At 36.8% G+C, this 19,572-nt stretch overlaps 1 protein-coding gene across 1 annotated transcript in view; it reads right to left on the bottom strand.

The window, feature by feature from the left end:
* The window catches only part of wdr18 (WD repeat domain 18), a 99,971-nt gene extending 80,600 nt beyond the window's left edge, over window positions 1–19,371 (bottom strand). Inside the window, exons 1-3 of the mRNA XM_039655908.2 lie at window positions 19,097–19,371; window positions 14,089–14,199; window positions 13,416–13,549 (exon numbers count right to left, since the gene is read on the bottom strand). Of these exons, the coding sequence (XP_039511842.2) occupies window positions 13,416–13,549; window positions 14,089–14,199; window positions 19,097–19,306 (455 nt within the window). The 5' untranslated portion in view covers window positions 19,307–19,371. The remainder of the gene's footprint in view (window positions 1–13,415; window positions 13,550–14,088; window positions 14,200–19,096) is intronic.
* Between the last annotated feature and the right edge of the window lie 201 nt (window positions 19,372–19,572).

Below are 19,572 nucleotides of genomic sequence, written 5' to 3' on the forward strand. Positions count from 1 at the left end.
CTTTTATTAACTCACCATAATGAAGTCTTTATTATAAATGACATGCTCAGGACAACAATAATTAATTATGAGTGTCATCAATCCCATCACATTATGTGTGAGATGAGTTAATTAAATTGATGAATGTGAAATATTAAAACATAATATACTGGGTGCAAGTGTAATAAGATTGATATGGCAAGCTTTTGGTGTGACCTTGCAAGTACTAGTTTATAAACATTGGGAAGGTTCCTTTGGAAATGTAATGGGTTACAGATTACAAGTTTCCCTACTTAACATGTAATAGGTAGTGTAACTATTTCAATTACTTTACTAATGTAATTGATTACATTTCATCAGATTAAATCTCTCTTTTTTTTTTTTTTTACATTTTATCACTTTTTGATTACTTGTCTAAATTTCTAACGAATGTTTTCAACTGTTAATCATTTTCAAACCGTTTTCACACAAACATCTAAACCAGGCAGAGTTAACCTTGCAGTACTCAACATTAATGTCAGACTGTCAGATCGTTCTGAGGTTAAATACAGATTTAAAATCATAACATGAAACACTATTAGATCTGACATGGTTACCAAACCATGTACCAAACCATGTAATCAATATTTGAGAGAAATAGGTTTTGGGGGGGCATAGAAAAAGTCTTAGATCTTTAAGTTCAGCTCACGAAAAATGGGGGCAAAAACAAAAGTGTTTCGTTTATAATTCGGTTCAGTGTATGTTGTGTATCTAGCTCGCTGCGTGTTTACTTTTTTTAAATTGTATTTTATTTATTTTTATGGAGTAGCATCTAGGGGCCTGTTTACACCTGGTCACTTCATGTGTTTTGACTGATCAGATATGGCTAGCTTTCTGATTTATCAAAAAGATTCCATTTACACCTGGTAACATAAATGTGTATTCGCAAAAAGGATATAAATCCGATCTTCAATTCGCGTGCATTTAATGGAGTTCACGTCACTGAAAGCAACAGACATGAGCTGCATTTTAATGATCATCAGCTAATTTTAAAAATCATCGACAACAGAGAGAATGACAACAGCACTGGTTTCAGTTATTTACTTTTAATGAGGATGATTGTGTTAAGCGTCTATGACTTTCACTTGTGGCACTTTGGCATGTTGAAAACGCATGAAGTGGCCAGGTGTAAACAGCTCAGAAGGTGTGTTTGTGTTGATTACATGATTATTATTATTATTTCAACAGCCAACATTGGTTTCATTGCAGGGACATTGATTAAAACACTTTTTTGTTAAATATTATTCGCACACGTGCACCTACATAGGCTACATTTTACAGTTCACACATCTATTTTTAGCCGCAAATGCGAGTGAAATGCTCGCACTATCGAGCCCTGTCCTGGGCAAGTTTACAACTTCAGAAAAGCCACACATATGGATCTGGTTATGTGATGCAAATGCCAAATTGTATTAGTTTACAAATGAGGCATTTTGAGGACATAACATGGTATTTAAGGAAACTGTAATTGCTGTTTTACCTTAAATGTTAATTTCAGCTGGAATGTGTTTTTTCCAATAAGCCTGTGTTGGATATTTTTTCAAATTCAGATTTTTGTTTCTTGTTTTCTTCTCAGTATTGATAGATTTTTTTTATATAAATATATTAAGTGTCAAATACTACTCCATTATGCAGGAAGAAATTTGCTTTCTTTACCTTTAACTGATACTTATACTACTTAATAGAGCTGGGTATTGACACAAATTTCCCAATTCGATTCGATTTCGATTCACAAGCTTGCAATTCGATTCGATTCCATATTGATTATTTTGGATATCAGTTACAATAAATGGCAAATTTTCTCAAGGAAATCAAATCTCTTAACTAATGCTGTAAACTATGGGAGTCTAGTTGTAGCCTACTAGGCTTCATTAGCCTAATATGAAGGTAATAATGAACTGTTTTGTAGCTATACAAACACTTAAATTACACTTTTATTTATTTTTATAATAAGAAGATTATATGAAATGCAAACATTTAAATGGCGGCTGTCATAAAAACTTGTCAGATTTATTCAAATATGCATTAAATATTGAAGAACATTAAGATTATAATTATGTAATATGGTGTATATATTTAGCAAAATGCTCCTCTCTAGAGTTATTTTTTCTAGCTGACTAACGAGTTTATGTGGGTTTTCTGAGGTATATGACGATGACATTGATTACAAGCTGTTTAACTGACGTCTTTCCACGGTTGAAACGCTGATTGAGCGAATCGATGTGACATGATACGGATTTCTTTAAGTTGTATCTTTTAACACACTTTCAGATGCTCATTCATGTTTATTTCGCGCTGTGACTGGTATAGATACAGTCGGCAACGCGTCATAGTTGGGGGGCGTGGTCGGCGTGGGGGAAAGCAGCGCGACCATCCTATGTATTTGAATGAGAAAAATGTCATATTGCGAGTCATTTATGCCTGCCGACCGGCAACGGTACATTGCAAAATTAACTGTAATAGGTTATGATTGCCCTTATTTAATTAAAAACTGGGTCAATGACCCAACCAAATGGCCGGAGGTGTCGTTTCCAGACTATTATCTGGTTGAATCTTCATCGCGGAAGCTACCGGCAACACAAGCCTGTAACTCAATCAACTTGCGTATAAGTTACTATAATATAAGTCCTATAAGTACTATAATATAATATATAAGTCCATAAAACCATGTCACTTACCAATTGTACGTATGCTTCACTCCAAACTATTAATCCTTTTGTAAAACGGTGATCATTAGTAGTCGCTACGAAGTTGCAGAGGGACTTTGCTGACAGTTATCCGAATTCTCACAGACTGCAGTCTGATAACCTTCAGCTGATAACGCTAATAACATCCCTTATGAAAAACAACTAAAGGAATCTTGTAGTATTTTAGGACAAAATATTATAGTAACGTTAATCCTATAGGAATACTATAGTATTTTGGGACATAGCAGTATAGGTATTAATGAACATCACAGAAGTATTATACACTACTATAGAATACTAATAGCCATAGGATTACTATAGTTCTTTTTCGTAAGGGATGTAACGTCAGACAAATCAGACAAAGAGTTAAACATCTACTACTATATCACACGGACCTCTACTCACACAGTAATCTAATAAGATATGATTAATTTTGCCATTTTGTCCTCCTATCCGGTTCTGCATGTATGTAAGAAAGGCTGTAGAACTTCAATTTATAATTTGTTTGTTTATTGGTGGTACAGAAAACGACACCGCAACTCTTCGGCATGATTGTCCCATGTATTTCAATGAGCGCCAAGGCAATGTTTTCCCCCACGGGCTAAATTCACACCACGTGACGGGGCGTTCCCGGGGGCGTTCCCAGACCAACCGACTGTATCTATTATTAACCCGGAAGTGAGATCAGCGCTGCTGCTTCTCCTGAGCTGCGCCAGAGCGATCTCACGCCACAGCGCTATTTATGTTTTTTTAATTTCTAAAGAAAATGGACGTAATTTGAAAAGTGAGACTTTGTTTCATATCAATAGTAACAAAGGACAAAGATTATTGCAATTTTTTGGATGCACGCAGCAGCGATACAATGCTCCATTCATTCAAATGAAACAGGATGACTAATCGATTCTTGAGATTTAAGAATATCGGTTCGTAAGAATGAGAATCGATTAATATCGAGAAATCGATATGTATTACTCAGCCCTACTACTTAACTTCACTTTTGCTTTGCCAAAAATAAGGCAAACATTTCTTTCAGTAAACTGATACTTATACTATTTACTTTACTTCACTTTTGCTTTGCCAAAAATAAGGCAAACATTTATTTCAGTAAACTGAACTTTTGAGTCAGAGTCAAACTCAATGTAGAGTAGGCCTAGTCAAACTGCTAATGACTGTTAAATGTATCTGGTCAAATGATTCGCTTGAAAAATATGATTGAGAGAATGAAAGAGATGGAGAAAAGAGAAGGAGATCCAGATGAAAAGAAAAGGACAGACTTGAACCCCATTCTGTCAGCACCACTGCATGACGCAGCACCGCTGGGGAAGCTCAGGGGCCGACCCGTCTTAAACAACATCTGTGGTACACGTCTGTGCTTTTATGTAAGATAGAGTGTGGTTAATAACTGAATGAGTTTCATATTCATGAGTGAGAGTCAATGCCTTCAACCACAGCTCACTTACGCAGTTTTCACACAGGTTATAGCAGTCTAAAAGCCCAAAGTATACATTGTGCACTGTCTGCGTGATGTAATTTTCAGAAGATGTTGTCATCAAGAGGGCCCGAGAACATCCGCGCACACCGTCCTCACCGTGGACAGTGTGCGAACAACAGCGCATGTGCGAGTGACTAAGTGTGAGTGACAGTCCAATACAAAAAATATTTATATAATTACATAGCCTTATGAAATATGCATGGGCAATATAAGCAAAAACAATGAAATAATATAATAAAAACAAAAGATGTAAGATACTCTGTTGTAACTAAACAAAGGAGAATGTGTGCAACCAGTGCAATCACTTGAGGTCTCTCGCTCTGTCCTGCATCTGTCAGTGAGCCTGTGTCCCCTCTCACACTTTAGATTCCCCTCGTTCTTCACAGCGCTTCATTCTTCATGCTGCGCTGTGCTTGCCGTTGTTTGCTCAGCACAAAGTCAACACAAACGGCACGGTTCAACTTACAGCAGAAACCTGAGTGCGGAACAGGGGTGACATTTACGGGCAAACACAATTAAGCGGCTGTCTTAATGAATCAATAAGAGCTCAGTGTGTTGCTAAGGATAAACATGAAAGCATCAGGCAAACAACAAAACGTGATCGCAGTTAAGTCATGTAGTTCCAGAGGAGCATGTGCCAGCTGAACAACTAGAGAAAGAGAGAGAGAAAACGAACTTCCCGGGAGTTTTCGGCGCTTGCGCAGACCAAGATCCCTCAGATCATTTGGACGTGGCTGTGGTTACAAGTAGAGCCGACTGATAAAGGATTTTGAAGGCCGTTACCGATACAAATATTTTTGGGTTTTAAAATCCGATATTCCGATATATCGGCTGATATTTTATTTATTTATTGATGTTCTTTTAATTGTTATTCAAGCAATGTATGTATCGTGCCCAACTCAACGAGTGTTGCCAACAGGGATGGTGTACATTGCCCTCTGATGGACAAACTATACAACTCCAACACTCATGACATGGTTCAACCGTGTTTCGTCCGTTTTTATTTTATTTTTGAAATATTCATTTATCGGCCATTATAACTGCCGATACCGATAGTTTGGAAAATGCCTAATATCGGCCGATAATATCGGTCTGCCGATATATCGGTCTGGCTCTAGTTAAAAGAGGTAAAAACAATATAAATGTTCATTTTCTCATCACACAAACCACTTGTTTCGCATCTTATATGCCATCAATGTGTACTTATATTTATGAATCATTAAATCATGTTTAATTTGGACTTCTCTGTGCATGCTCTTTGAGGTGGTGACCTTAGACCTCCATTATATGACTGACAGACAAGAACGGTTTGACCTAAAAATATCAAAACTGAAACTACTGTGGAAACAAAGACACCTACATCTATCTTGGATGTCCTTGAGGTAAGCTAAAACAAACCAAAAATTAATTTCAAAGTGAACTATCCCTTTAAGCCTATGCTTACTTTCTTCACTGACACAGACGAAAATGAAAGACTATCAGTCAAAGTTCAGCTTGTGGAGAGGAAGAAATAGGACAGGATAAGGAGACTGAGAGAAAAAGAAAGATGTAGATGAGGAGAGAGCAAGTATTGACAAAATAAGCTAATGCCCACTGACATGGTTTTAAAGCTATTTATAATACTTTTTTGGGTCTTCAAAAGTCTTAAATTGCACATGTGTAGGTCAGAGAAATCAAAATTTTCTAGGGGGAGCATGTTCCCGAATCCCCAAAAATATCAAACATTTTAATGCACATGTCTGTGGGTGGGACTGGGGATGATAATGTGGGCTGGCGTGGCTACAGTGCCAGGGCTCAATTTTTGTCCCAGTGTTGAGCAATTTTAACATAGTATCGTCATCATATCAGTGCAGATGGGCCAAAGTAAAACCACTAAAATATCAAGTAAATAAGTGATACTTGGTGCCACAGCAACACTCTTGACCCAAAAAGTATTGCTTCCATGATACTCAATGTTATCCCACGGTGAGTCATTTTTCCCTGTTGCACCTACACAACATTTGAGGGTTCCCCCACCTGCCAAATCCCACTTTAACCACAGAATGTGTGCAAGGCACGCTTCCAGTGCCTCCCTACGCATTTAAAGACCACCTACCTCCCAGCATTTAAAGACCACAGACCTTGGCAAAGGAGGATGTGGCATGTGAAACGCCTTATAAGAAATACTTTTCCTTTTCAGGAAAAGTATCGAAATCGCAATTCTTGACTTATCGAAATAATAATTTTGGTATTGTGACAACACTATTACCCACAGTTTAAATTGTGGTTTTAGTTATAGGGATAGTTCACCCAAAAATGAAAATTCTGTCAGTATTTACTCACCCTCGTGTTGTTCCAACCCCATAAGACCTTCGTTCATCTTCGGAACACAAATTAAGATATTTTTGATGAAATCTGAGAGCTGGATCACTCTTCCATACTCGTCCATAGGCTTCTTGAGGGATTGAAACTTGCCGGCCTCGAAAAGTAATTAAAGACATCGTTAAAATAGTCCAAGTGACTACAGTGGCTCAATCTTAACTTTAGTTGAAATAAATAAAGTTGTTTTTTGCACACAAAAGGTGTTCTCGTCGTTTGATAAACTTAAGACTGAGCCACTGTAGTCACTTGGACTATTTTAACAATGTCTTTAATTACTTTGAGGCCATCAAGTTTCAATCCCTCAAGAAGCCTATAGTATGCAGGAGTGATCCAGCTCTCAGATTTCATCAAAAATATCTTAATTCATGTTCTGAAGATAAACGAAGGTCTTACGGGGTTGGAACAACATGAGGGTGAGTAAATACTGACAGAATTTTCATTTTTGGGTCAACTAACCCTTTAACAATAACATCATTGAAAAGCATTTTACAACCTGAACTAACCTAGCCGTGTCATAAGTGTCAAATTATCGGATTAAAAGACATGACTACGAATAATAAAAGAATATGTAAAACTACTTAAATTCTTGAAAAGTAAATCTTATTAATTCTCTTTTAATAATTCTCATTATGACATCAAGACAGTTGTATCACCGACTGCAATTCAGAAATAAAAACATACTCATCATAGAAAAAGTATATTTAGGTCACTGTGCATATGGATGGCTTTTTGTACTATTTGTGGAAATAAATAAGTATTTAGTCATCATATGTACGTTCAAAAATGGTCTATGCATTTGTGGGCCCAAAAATACCATCTAGATAGGGACCTAAACAGCGCCGTGAACTCACACCTCTGGACCTCTCAGCAATGTGAGGGTCAGGAAATGTTGATTATAGTGATGGCTGAGAGGTTATTCTGTCGAGTGATATCGATACAGAATAATACATGAGCGTCATTTCCTTTCAAAACTCAGAGACAGACGCTGAATTATTCATCCTGGTTTGATGGCTGTGCGGATTTCTCTTGCCGCCTTCTTTCATATATTGCCGTGGGCCTGGTTTACCTTAGCTAGTGATGTATGTCTTGACTGAGGCCGGTCTTGGTCTCGGTTTAGGCGGTCTTGACTACAAGTCTAACCTTAGCTAATGCTGTCAAACAAAATGTGCTCTGCACCTTCATTTAGGATTCCTGAGTGTCTGTCAATGCAGGAAATCCCTGGTCTTCTCCAACACTCAAAAAATGTCAAAAAAAAAATACAGCAAGAAGACTAAAACCAAGTCTTCAAAATGATCTCAAAAGTTGTGCATTCCTCATAAATGATAATGCTCAGAGAGCTTTGGATGAGGTGAATGACTTTGCTTCTCAGTCTCAACTCTTCAGCTTCAAAAGTATGTTGTTGTTGTTTTTTTCAGATCTATAACAATAGCAGCACAGTATAATAGAGATGGACAGATCGGCTGAACACAGAAGGCTTGCAAGTTGAATTGCCACAACATCTGAAAGATATGAGAATAAACACCTGAGGCTGAAGGAGAACTGCAGGAATCATTTTTCAAGCATTTTATATCATTACTCTGGTTGAGATGTTCTTAAAGCAGTTTTGAAACAAAGTGAAGATGTATGCTGTTAATCTAGATTTATTTTACCATTTGCACCTGTTGTAATACACTGACACCATGGTGCCATCTAATGGCTGTAATGTGAAAGCAATCCTGGGACAGCGAGGATCTGGCTTTCATTTCATTTCAGAAAGCCTGACAAGAACATGTAAAGGTCATAAAAAGCCTTGTTCTACTTTATTTAAGTGATGTTATTAATATTTATAATGTGGAAATCGTTTTATTATTATTAATAATTCTATATCTGGACAGGATTTATGGTGTCTGATATTCATTGCTGACCAGCATAGACCAGTTCTTGACTTTAACACTTAACTGTCACCATCCCACAGGTGGGACGTTTGCCACTATATTTTTAAAACAATAATATCTTAGTAAATACCTTAAATAATATTGACAAACTATATATCATTTGAAAGCTTACAATCTCTAGTTTCCATATTTGGTGACTGATTTTCAAAATATATTACAGAGGAGCCATAATTTATCAATATAAAACAAGAATATTTTCATACTAATAAGGCGTGTTCAGACCTTTATTTTAAAATAGCAGTAAACATGAAAAATCATGAAAAAATGGTAGATACCTCAGTTTGTTTTCATGCCAAAAGTTCAAAAGATAGAATCCATTCAATTATTTTGGAAAAAAAGGTCTGAAAAGTTTGAAATATCAAGAAAAAAATAATAAATTCACCATTTGTGACGTGGCAGCTAGCTATGACTTACATGCGTGTTCTTTGTATGTGTTTCTTAGAGGTTCAATTCATTTCAAAATCTGCCAAACTTCCCATGCTACTTCTGAATAGGATCTCTACTTCAGAAATTGTATGAAAATTGTGAAAATAATGGTTCATATCACTCAAAACACGAATGGAAATGCAGGCGCCCTTATATAGGCAGTAATAGAGTCTGATTGTGCCCTAGTGAAAAAGTTTGGTACTGCGCTCAAACAAAATCTTACTGAAAGCTCATTTTTTGAGATATCAACCTAAAATTTGAAACACAACTTGTTCAGATTTTTGGCTTTGTTCTTTCTGCCATTTTAGAGTAGCCCAGGTTTTGAAAATATATATTTTATGTAAAATATGAATAATTAATATTTTTACATTGTACATTTCCATAAACTCAAACTTCTATAACTTTTTTTCTGTTTCACTTTCTTAATTTATTTCACTTCTACAAAAATCTGCCAAATGTCTTCTTTAAAACAAGACCAATCATTTGTCTATATTCCAAAGCATTCTTGAATTACAACCATTTAAGTTCGAAATGTGCATTTTCATGTTTATTCAAAAAAGGGGGGGGTGACAGTTAACAGGTTAATTGCTGCTCCTGCAGTATGATATTCACTTTTCTAAATGAATGAGGTAAATTTCAAAATAATTAGTTTTTGATTTGATGAATATTAAAGATGGAATACAGCATGTCACAATCCAGGACAGAATAACTTCCCAAAGGTTTTTCATTTAAACAGTGACATTTAAAGTATGCTTTGACTAGAAGCCATTAAAATAAACCAGCAGGTCTAAAATACAGCTAAACTTAAATCAATCATCTAGTCAGTGTGTGAACAACAGGCAAAAGCACTCACTATCTGATTAATGGTAGTGTTTGGAAAGACACTGATCATGTACTAACAGTGGTATCCCCACTTTTAAATATTTCAGACTAACCTGACCAGACTTACTAAATGATTTACATTCTCAAATTCAAAAACACATATACTCTCACAAACACACACGTTGGGTTTTCTGCAGCAGAAGAACTGCTGCAAAGTCTCCTGGATGATACTTGAAGAAACCTTCCTGCAAAGCTACAGTAGTGTGAAAAGTGTTTTGGAAAAGTGAGGATGCTTTCAAAAATAATGTCATAGAACAAATAGAACAAAGATAATGTTCTATTAACTAAAACCAAAATCAATATTTGGTGTGACCACCATTTGCGTTTAAAAACCGCTTTTGTTCTAGATACAATTGAGCATAGCTTTTCAGGTAGCTTGGCAGCAAGGTTTCTTCAAGCATCTTGGAGATGTTGCCACAGTTCTTCTGGATTTAGTCTGTCCTCAGTTTTTATCCATTTATTCATGTAATCACTGACAGACCAATGATTATTATTTTTTTTTACAATGAGGGATTCCCCGGAGGTTCCAGATCTAGCTGCTCCACGTCAACTTTCTCGCTCGTTGTGACAACTATCCTATGGCACTCTCACAACTTTACATCCATCAGAGTAGCCGGAATAACTTTTCTCTGAGTGATGCATGTACGCAAATTCCTACGAAGACCATCCAGACAGGTCTAAAATATAAACACTTATAATAGGCTTAACCAGAGTGAATCAAGGTAGGACAAAACACGTTTTGATGATATATATGATATATTATATAAACATTTAATTTTGTAATTTTCAACAAAAAAGTTTCAGTGTGCTGTGTGTAAAACAAACTATATTAAAATAACCATGTTAGACTAACATCAAAACTAATTTAACATCTAACATTTGAACAGAATGTACTGTACAAAACCAATGTAAAACTTGTGACTTTGAGTGTGTGCGTGTGTGGTTATAAATAACAAATATGGGAAATGAAACAAGACAGGTGTCTAAATTCAAAACTAAAAACAGAGTTTGGTTACCCAGTAACCAAACAGCTTTTCAATGAAGAACCAATCAAATTAAGTAATGTTTCATGTCATTTTATCACATCTCATTATTCTATAAAACTGTTGTATTTGTGTTTAATGGTGGGATTCTCAATGGGATTTGTCTGAGATCCACCAGCCACGCTTATTGCTTGTTTTTGGGAGATTCTCTGAGAACTGCTCGAGACTCCCGGCCGTAATAAAGAACATTTAAAGGACAATTACTCGAGTCTGTCTGTCATTAAAGCTACGCAGCAAGAGAACAAGTTAGATTATTGGCTCTGGACACTGTAGTCGACTGGAGACTCGCTGGAGATTTAAACGGATACTGTAGTCGACTGGAGACTCTGAAGTATAGTTATGGAGCGGATGCTGTAGTCGACTGGAGACTCGCTGATGTATAGTTAAAGGAGAACTCCGGCGCAAAATGAACGTTTGGTCTAATAAAACATCGGTACCAAGTCAATCGTTCTCTGAGATTTGTTTTCATGATAATCGAATGTAAAGAGTTTTATCTCTAAAAACTGTTTAGTGTATAATGCTAGTACTGGGGGCATTAAATTAGTAAAAAGAAATCGCTAGTTTTTACCACTAACCAGGCTCAAAATAGCCCCACACTAACACAGTAACATAATGAGGCTCCATACATGAAAAACGAAGCATTGAGAACTTTGTAAGTGTACAGACCGTTTAATAAGAAGATACGTTATAAAGACAGACCAGCAACATTCATCATGGATTTAATATAGTAAGGGGCGTCGCACCCGTGGGGGATGTGGGCGTTTTAACACCCACACTTTTCCCGGTGAGAGTGTTCAACACCAGCACTTTTTCCTGCAGTTTTTCCGCAGTTTTGCACAACCGCATTACTACAGTCGCTCCTCCGTTTCTCTGGCGTTTTGTGTGTGCGCTCGCTGCGGCTGCCTCCTCTCAAACATGACACCTACTTTGAGTGTGACCGGCTGATGATTGGCTGTTCTGCCTTAAGTCCCGCCTCTCTTGATGTGTTAGATGTATCGGTCAGCTCGTGCTGAGGAGGCGGGAACTTATGGTTATTTACATCTCCCTTTTCCAGGTACTTTGAATGAGTGTTTATGCTTTTGAGGTTTTTAAATAAGCTTGATATGTGTTTGGGAATATGTTATGTTTATGTTTTGTTGACATGTCGATTGTTTTCGTTATTATATTTCATATTTTTTGGTTATACAGCACAAGACTTAAATAAGTAACGTAATAGGCATTATGTTTAAATATATAAAATGATAAAATATAATGTAACGTAGACTGAGACTCTATATCATATCTAAAAAGATGTTTGAGCCCTCTTTAGGTAGGCTACAAGTCAATGCTTTTTTGTTGTTCAATGTGCACAGGTCATGGGTCGAAGCCAGTTCATTTTGAGCTCTCAATGTGTTCCAGATTGACGCATTTAACCTTAAAATGTACAAAATTTTCTTACGGGGGAACATGCCCCCGAACCCAGGGGTCCACTCAAAATGCCCAAATTTAAATGGCACATCCATCCCCCGGAAGCTTTTGAAAAGCTGTCACTAACTGTAATCAGTTTGGCTGGAATAGTGAAATGCTTTCAAGTACTTCACACATCTTTTACCAGCACTTCAAAACTCAAATATTATACAAATACATTTATTTTTTGTTATTTTTAATGTGATGAAAAAAACAATATTTGTTCATCCTTCAAAATGACCCCCATTTATAAACCTGAAAGTTTCAAGATGTAGGACAACTCACACTTATTTAAAAAATAGTTGTTGTTTTTTAACAAATAGGACATTTCTCTGGCATTTCTTTCTTTCTGCTGTATCGAAAACGTACCGAACCGTGATTTTTTGTGTACCGTTACACCCCTAATAGTTAGGGACCGGATGCTGTAGTGGACTGGAGACTCACTGAAGTATAGTTAGGGAGCAGATGTGTGATGTGTGAATGTAGCTAACATATAAGTTATACTAGAACAGTTAGTTTTAGGGAGACAAATCTAAAATAGTTAGGTTTGAGGATAGAAAATCCATCACAGTCCATAAATCATTTAATAATAATAATACTAATATAATGTTCTATTTTTTTATCTTCCATCTAATTATATGAGAAATATTTCAAGCCTTTAATTTAAGTAGAAAGCTACTAAATCATTGATTGACTCTTCTGAAACCACTTAGTTTGTTCCATTCAATTGTGTCGTATTAATATTCTAGTCTCATCTCTTAAATTCCAGAGATCCAGGTGGAGTTCCACTACACACGCCTGCCAAACACTGAATATGAGAAGACAAGCAGCAATTTAACAATGTCACCTCTAAAACTGACTCTAACTAAATGTATGACGTTGCTTCAAGGGCTGGTGTATTATAAGTGAATTATAAATACATGTATTTATTAGACTTCTCCCCTTTTCCACCAGTCTGCCAAATATTTGAAAGTGCATTACTCAAGGCGTAAAAAACCTATATCAATATGATTTCCTGCATGTGTGTTACTGATTTGGTGTTACTTATTGAGGTCAAGACTTCACTCATATCCACAATTAAACATAGTAAACAAAAGAGAAATGATTAGTGAAGCTTTTAACGCACCTGGAGAGATTCCATATAAGAGCAAGATTGTCTTTTCCTCCTGAAACAAAATGACTGCTGTCATCAGTGAAATGGATGCAGCTCAGGTCCTGATAGTGTCGACTCAAAATAGCCAGCAAATTTCCTGTTGACACCTATTAGGAAGTATTAAATGTTAAAGGGAATGATAAAATATTAATAAACTTAATATGCAGAGACAAGTGTAAGTCACTTGTCACAAGACTGAATGACAAATTAACGTGTCCACAATGAAGAATAGGACAATGTGCCAAGTTCATAGAAATGTACTCTGACTATTTGCATTCATGTTGGTTTCATATGGTTTAAAAAACAATTAATGTGGAGTAAGTAACCATCAAGTAAAAAGTCCATATTTTCCTCAAGCCTTAAATATATGTGAGTGCACACAACTTAATCATCAATTCCAAAATAGTTTTTATATTTAAGGTAAACTTCTTTTTTTTTTACAACCTGAACATGTCTTGATATTTGATATTTTAAAAGACTCAGTGACCTTGACACACACAATCGGTTTTATTATGATATCAGTTGCACCACCCTGACATTTGTTCAAAACTATTATGTGATTTTTTTAAATAAATTAACTGAATGAGAATCATGTCAAAAAGTAAAATTATGTTATATTCTTTGATAACCAAACAAATATCCTCACCTCCCACAGGTATATAGCTTCAGCAATGCCTGCCAGTACATAGAGGCCATTAGGAGATGCACAGAGACACGTAACAATCCCAGGACACACAATCTTCTGCTGAAGCTGGTCCTGAAAAGTAATGATGTGCAGAAACAAAAAGTTATCAGCTTTGTTCAGGGCATTTAAAAGAGTTGTTGCAATATGTTCAATATGAAATTAACAAGCAATGACTGACTAATGACCATCATAGATTGTCATAGATTTAAAGTCACAGCCATTGAAAATGATTCATTATTAACATGTCAAACAGAAGTACTTCTTGTATTTAAAAAAAAACAAACTGGGTCACAATACCATCATCTATATAAACAGCGACTTACCTGATACACAGATGTTCTATGACAATTTATTTAATATTTAAGCTACTAATTGTAACATGAACTGATATGCGTCAATAATGCGTATTAAAAAATAGAAACTGTGTATATTCATCTGACAAATGACATTGACTTTTGTATATTCTGTTTATGTAAAAAGGAAAGTTTATACTTTGTCACATTTTTTAAATTTTCTTTTTTTACATTTACATTTTTATATTTATTCATTTAGCTGACGCTTTTATCCAAAGCGACTTACAATTGCTATATATATCAGAGGTTGCACGCCTCTGGAGCAACTGTCTTGCTAAGGGACACATTGTTTTTTCGCAGTGGATTCGAACCCGGGTCTCTCACACCAAAGGCATGTGTCTTATCCACTGCGTCATCACCACCCCTGTTTTTTTTTTTTTTTTTTTTTTTTTTCAAATCCTTTCATGTCATTTGTTTTAATAGGCTCAGAAAATGCATGTTGGTGTATCCAAACAGTCAATGTTTTATTGCATCCGTCTTTGTAACAGTAGCATTTGACCGGTCATGCCGACCTAACTTAGTTTAGGTATAGGAGTGTATGAGGATGTAAGTTTCCTGCATTGTTGTCAAACCAATTCTTCCGTTATGACCAAAGATAGCTGTGATAATTTTCTGCAAGTGATAGAAATTCAGCATGATCATCTCACAGTGTGTTTGCTGCTATGACATAGGCTACATCTACTGAAAAACCAATAAAAATGCAATATGAAAGGCCGTATTGATCAACGGCGCTAAAACTCAAAGATTTTACCTCAAACTCCATTTGCAAAATTGGCATGCCAAGTTGGCCACTTTTCCCTAGCCATGATGACAAGATTCAAATTCTCCTCTTTCGCTTTTACCACTGGCACATGATGAAGATGTTGTATACTTCTATAGGAACTTGCAAGGTATCCTATGATTTAATAGTGTCATCATCCCACAGTTTACATACATGTTATACCCAAGTTTATTAGATCCATGTGATTCGTCTGAAGCAGGTATTAAAGTGACGGCAGCCTAATATTCATGCTGCTCTCTGTTTTTTAAATGTTAATCAAACAAGACAGAAAACATGTCTCACTGCTCTGGACTACAAAACTTTTGTAACTTCATTAAAGGTGCATTGCGCAAGTCTCTGAGTTTTTGCAGAACTATGCCCCCTCTGGCAACAAGCGAAACTGCAACCAGAGCTGTGCACACTCATGCACGAGCTGTTCATAACCAAAGGAGCATCAGCCGCACAAATATTTTGTTACAGTCATAATTATTGTTGCACGGTGCACCGATACTTCAAAAGTCTCGCGATACTTGGAAATTAAAAACCTCACGATAACTAAATTTATTAGTATCGATACTTTTATGAATGACCGCGTTCCAGATTTGTAAGAGACGCATTTCATGTTGGTGTGTGCAACGCACGCTTCCTGCCCCTCCCTAAGGCCGTGTGTCCACCAAAGCGTTTTTATCCAGCTGAAAACGTTAGACGCTCTGCTGAAGATAGTGTTGGGCGATATGCTCCATTTTCATATCGTCCTATCGTCAGCCTGTGAGATCGGCGATACACGATATTATCGTGAGGGGGCGGGGCTAACTTATTTGATTATTAACTTGATTATTTAGCCTACTCATTAATTTGCTTGTTTTATTAGCCTACTTCGTTTTATTTACGAGAATCTTTTTTCTATTTTGCTAGCAAAGGTGGAGTGTTTATTAATAGGATCAGGTTATTTCCTGGTATAGTGAAGTACAAAAAAGAGATCCTAATCCTTTTGTTTGTCAACGGGAAATTTACGGACACATTAGCCTATTCTCATGCCATTACATGCAGCATTTTGGTCTATTTCTGCACGAGATGAAAACACGTTTTAATAATTTCTTGGGTCAGAAAGAGTCGGAGTTTGCGATATGTGCCCCCCACCAGTGCGTTCTCTGCGCACTTCACATGCGCACTTCAGTAAGCAAGTACGCGGGTTAATGTGTTTTAAATGCCGATAGAAACAAGAGCAAGGGTATTTATACTTATATAAGTATTTATACTTATATAATTATACATAAGTATTTTTATTATACATAAGTATTTATACTTATACTTATGACTTGACTCTGATAAAGGAAACGTTTACATGACCACATGCATTGTCAAGTTTATTCAACATAATCAGGTTAAGAACGTCGTCGCATGTAAACGCGCTCTATCTCTGAAAGTGAAAGTAAAAACGGACTGCTTTTGGCATCTGCATTAACGCCGCGTTCCCTCAGAGACGACGATGATAACGGTAACTATAATACTATTTTAGTGATATTATTATTAATACTATTTAGTAATTGTGTTGTTTTTAGTGTTAGTGTCATTAAACGTTTTGTTAATGTGTTACAGAAACAAATACGAACAACGATGCCGTTTTCATCTTGGATCTGTAGGAAATTTAATTTTGCGTCTGTTAAAACGAGCACACTTGATAATTTGTGAATGGATCACCTTGCGATTGAATTTTGATGTGGGATGTTTTTTAGTCTGTTTTAAAAACATTCTCTTAGAGGAGTCCTCATTAGTGCGTGTGTTGTTGCAATTGTTATGAGGTGATGTCGTTGTAAATTTAGGCAAGGCAAATTAATTGTAGTTCCTAATATTCATTTAATAACAATACTAGCTTTATAATAATAATAATAGGCCTAATAATAATAATTTAATACATTATGGTAAAACGAGCCAATTATCGTATTGATATCGTCAAAGGCATCTGCCATCGGCGATATGTCAGACTATCGTCGATACACGATACTATCGTCTATCGGCACAACCCTAGCTGAAGACGCCGTGCTTTGGGCGCTTGAGAGCGCTTTGGCAGCGCAGCGTTTTTTCTGCTGCGTTTTATCCAAAGTTGAACATTTTTCAACTCCCAGCGACCAGTAAAAACACTGGGCGCTCGGCGCTTCAGCGTGAAAAAGAACGCTCTGCGCCTCGGTACGCTCACGGCGTTTAAAAAACACTGCGCTCCCATTGAAAACAATTGAAAACATACGCCAGGAGCGTGGTAAAACGCTTTGGTGGACACATGGCCTAATAGACGTCTGTGTTTTTTTTCTCCACACGCACAGAGCAAAGAAGCTGCAGCTGTCATAAGACAAACACCACAGCGAGATGGCTGCATGCGCGAGCACGAGTGATACTGTGGTCGCCGGTCAGTAGCGGAGTGGCAATCCAGAGAGTCAGGACTCTTCCCAGTGGGCCGGTAGTGTTTCAGGGCCGCGAGGGCCTGTCTGATAGTTATACTTTGCAAGTTCTTAGCAACACCATCTGGCGGTCTGAAGACAATAGTCTCTGCAATGACGATAGATTGAAGCACGTCAGAGTGAAGATGGTGTGCGACTGCGTCAGCGGCAATAGGCACTGTATCCATGCAACTGATATCAGCGAAAAAGAGCGCTCCGCTTGATTTAAAAAACAACAGATTTTAGCGCTAGATCTCTTATTTAAGCAAGCTGCTAAAATAAAGCATACAAAACATCAGCTAAAATGATCTAAAGGCTATTTGATTATAATCAGAGCATGATGTGCATGTTTGTCAGTGATTTATTTATATTAGGTCATTACAGCATAAAGAGCACAGACCTAGACAAAGAAGGTGCATGTGAAACGCCTTGTCAGAAACACTTTTCCTTTTCAGGAAAAGTATCGAAATCGCAATTCTTGAATTGGTAATGGTATCGGTATCGAAACAATAATTTTGGTATTGTGACAATAAGTCATAATAATTAAGTCATAATTTCATTCTTTGTCGTACGTGGACTTTGCATTAAGGTTTGGAATGAACTACAAGCCGGTCTCTTTGAATCCATCTTCTACTTTTGTCAAAAGTTGAAGAAAGTTTTGCCACTCGAGTTGTCTTCGCTGATACGGAGAATGGCGGCGAATACACAGAAACCTGCCAGACATAGCCAGGTGAGCATGAACATGCATGATGTTACGCCCAGTCTCAAATTCCATCCCGAATCCCTCTTTGTTTTTGTTTTTTTACTGTTTAAGCATGTATGGGTTAGAAAAACGGGTTTTTTAACATGAAATGTTGCGCAATGCACCTTTAAGGATTAATCTATATTTAATTTATACAGTGAAGACTAATTAGTGTTTTTACATTTGATTACTTTATTTAAATTTCTATAGCCTACCTGAAAACTACATAAACCTACCTGAAAGGTACTATTTATTTCATTTGTATCTTTGTTCTAGTGTATTTATTTGAGCTATTGCAATTAGAATATTTGTAATTTGAATATTTGTTATTTTTGTACTATATGTTTAAAAGCTAGTTAGGCTAGCAGTCTTAGCAGTGGTATCGAAATTGGAATAGGTCATCAAAAATGTAGGAGTCATTACTGCTTCTTTTAGCAGAAGGCCATTGGGTTAATTTTGTCTGTGATTGGTTTAGTTTTGATTCGCTATTGGGCGGGTTTTTGTAGTTAAGACCTGGCAACCCAGCTTCATGTCAGCTGTTCACAATATTACACACACAACTCTTTTTAAAATTATAACTCTGAAGAACACTTTTTCTGAACAGTTCTGCTTTTATTTATTGAGTATAATACCATTGATGTTTATTTCCAGTATATGCATCAGCTCTAACGTTACCCACCTTTCTCTGGATCTCCCACACGTTTATGAAGTTCTTGCAGAGTTGAGCTCCTAATATGTATTCTCCATTCAAGACTGTTAAAGACCTGGAGGAGGTGTTACCCCCGCGATAGGTCAAGAACTCTGCCCCGGAATTAGGGTCGAAAACTGCACAGTTAAACAGCTGACCCGCTGAATCTGCAGATAGAACTACTTCTGCGGGCGCAGACATGTTGGATTAGACAAAGCGCGACTATTTTGCACGGCGACGAGGGACGGGTCTGTGGAACGTCATTTCCGATAAAGTAAGGGACTTCTTCTTCTTTTCGTTTCATGGCCGTTCACTCCTTTGGAGTATTACCGCCACCTACTGTGGATCTGATTAGGAAGGCTACACTCCCATATGGAGCTCGTGTATCAGCTGACGCTGCGTGTTCAGCTCCTCCAGCTTCTACACTGAGCTCCTCAAACCTCCAGGATGATCATTTCTCCTCCTCA

This window comes from Pimephales promelas, chromosome 21 (genome assembly GCF_988280905.1).
Source record: "Pimephales promelas chromosome 21, fPimPro1.hap1.1, whole genome shotgun sequence".
NCBI lineage: Eukaryota > Metazoa > Chordata > Actinopteri > Cypriniformes > Leuciscidae > Pimephales > Pimephales promelas.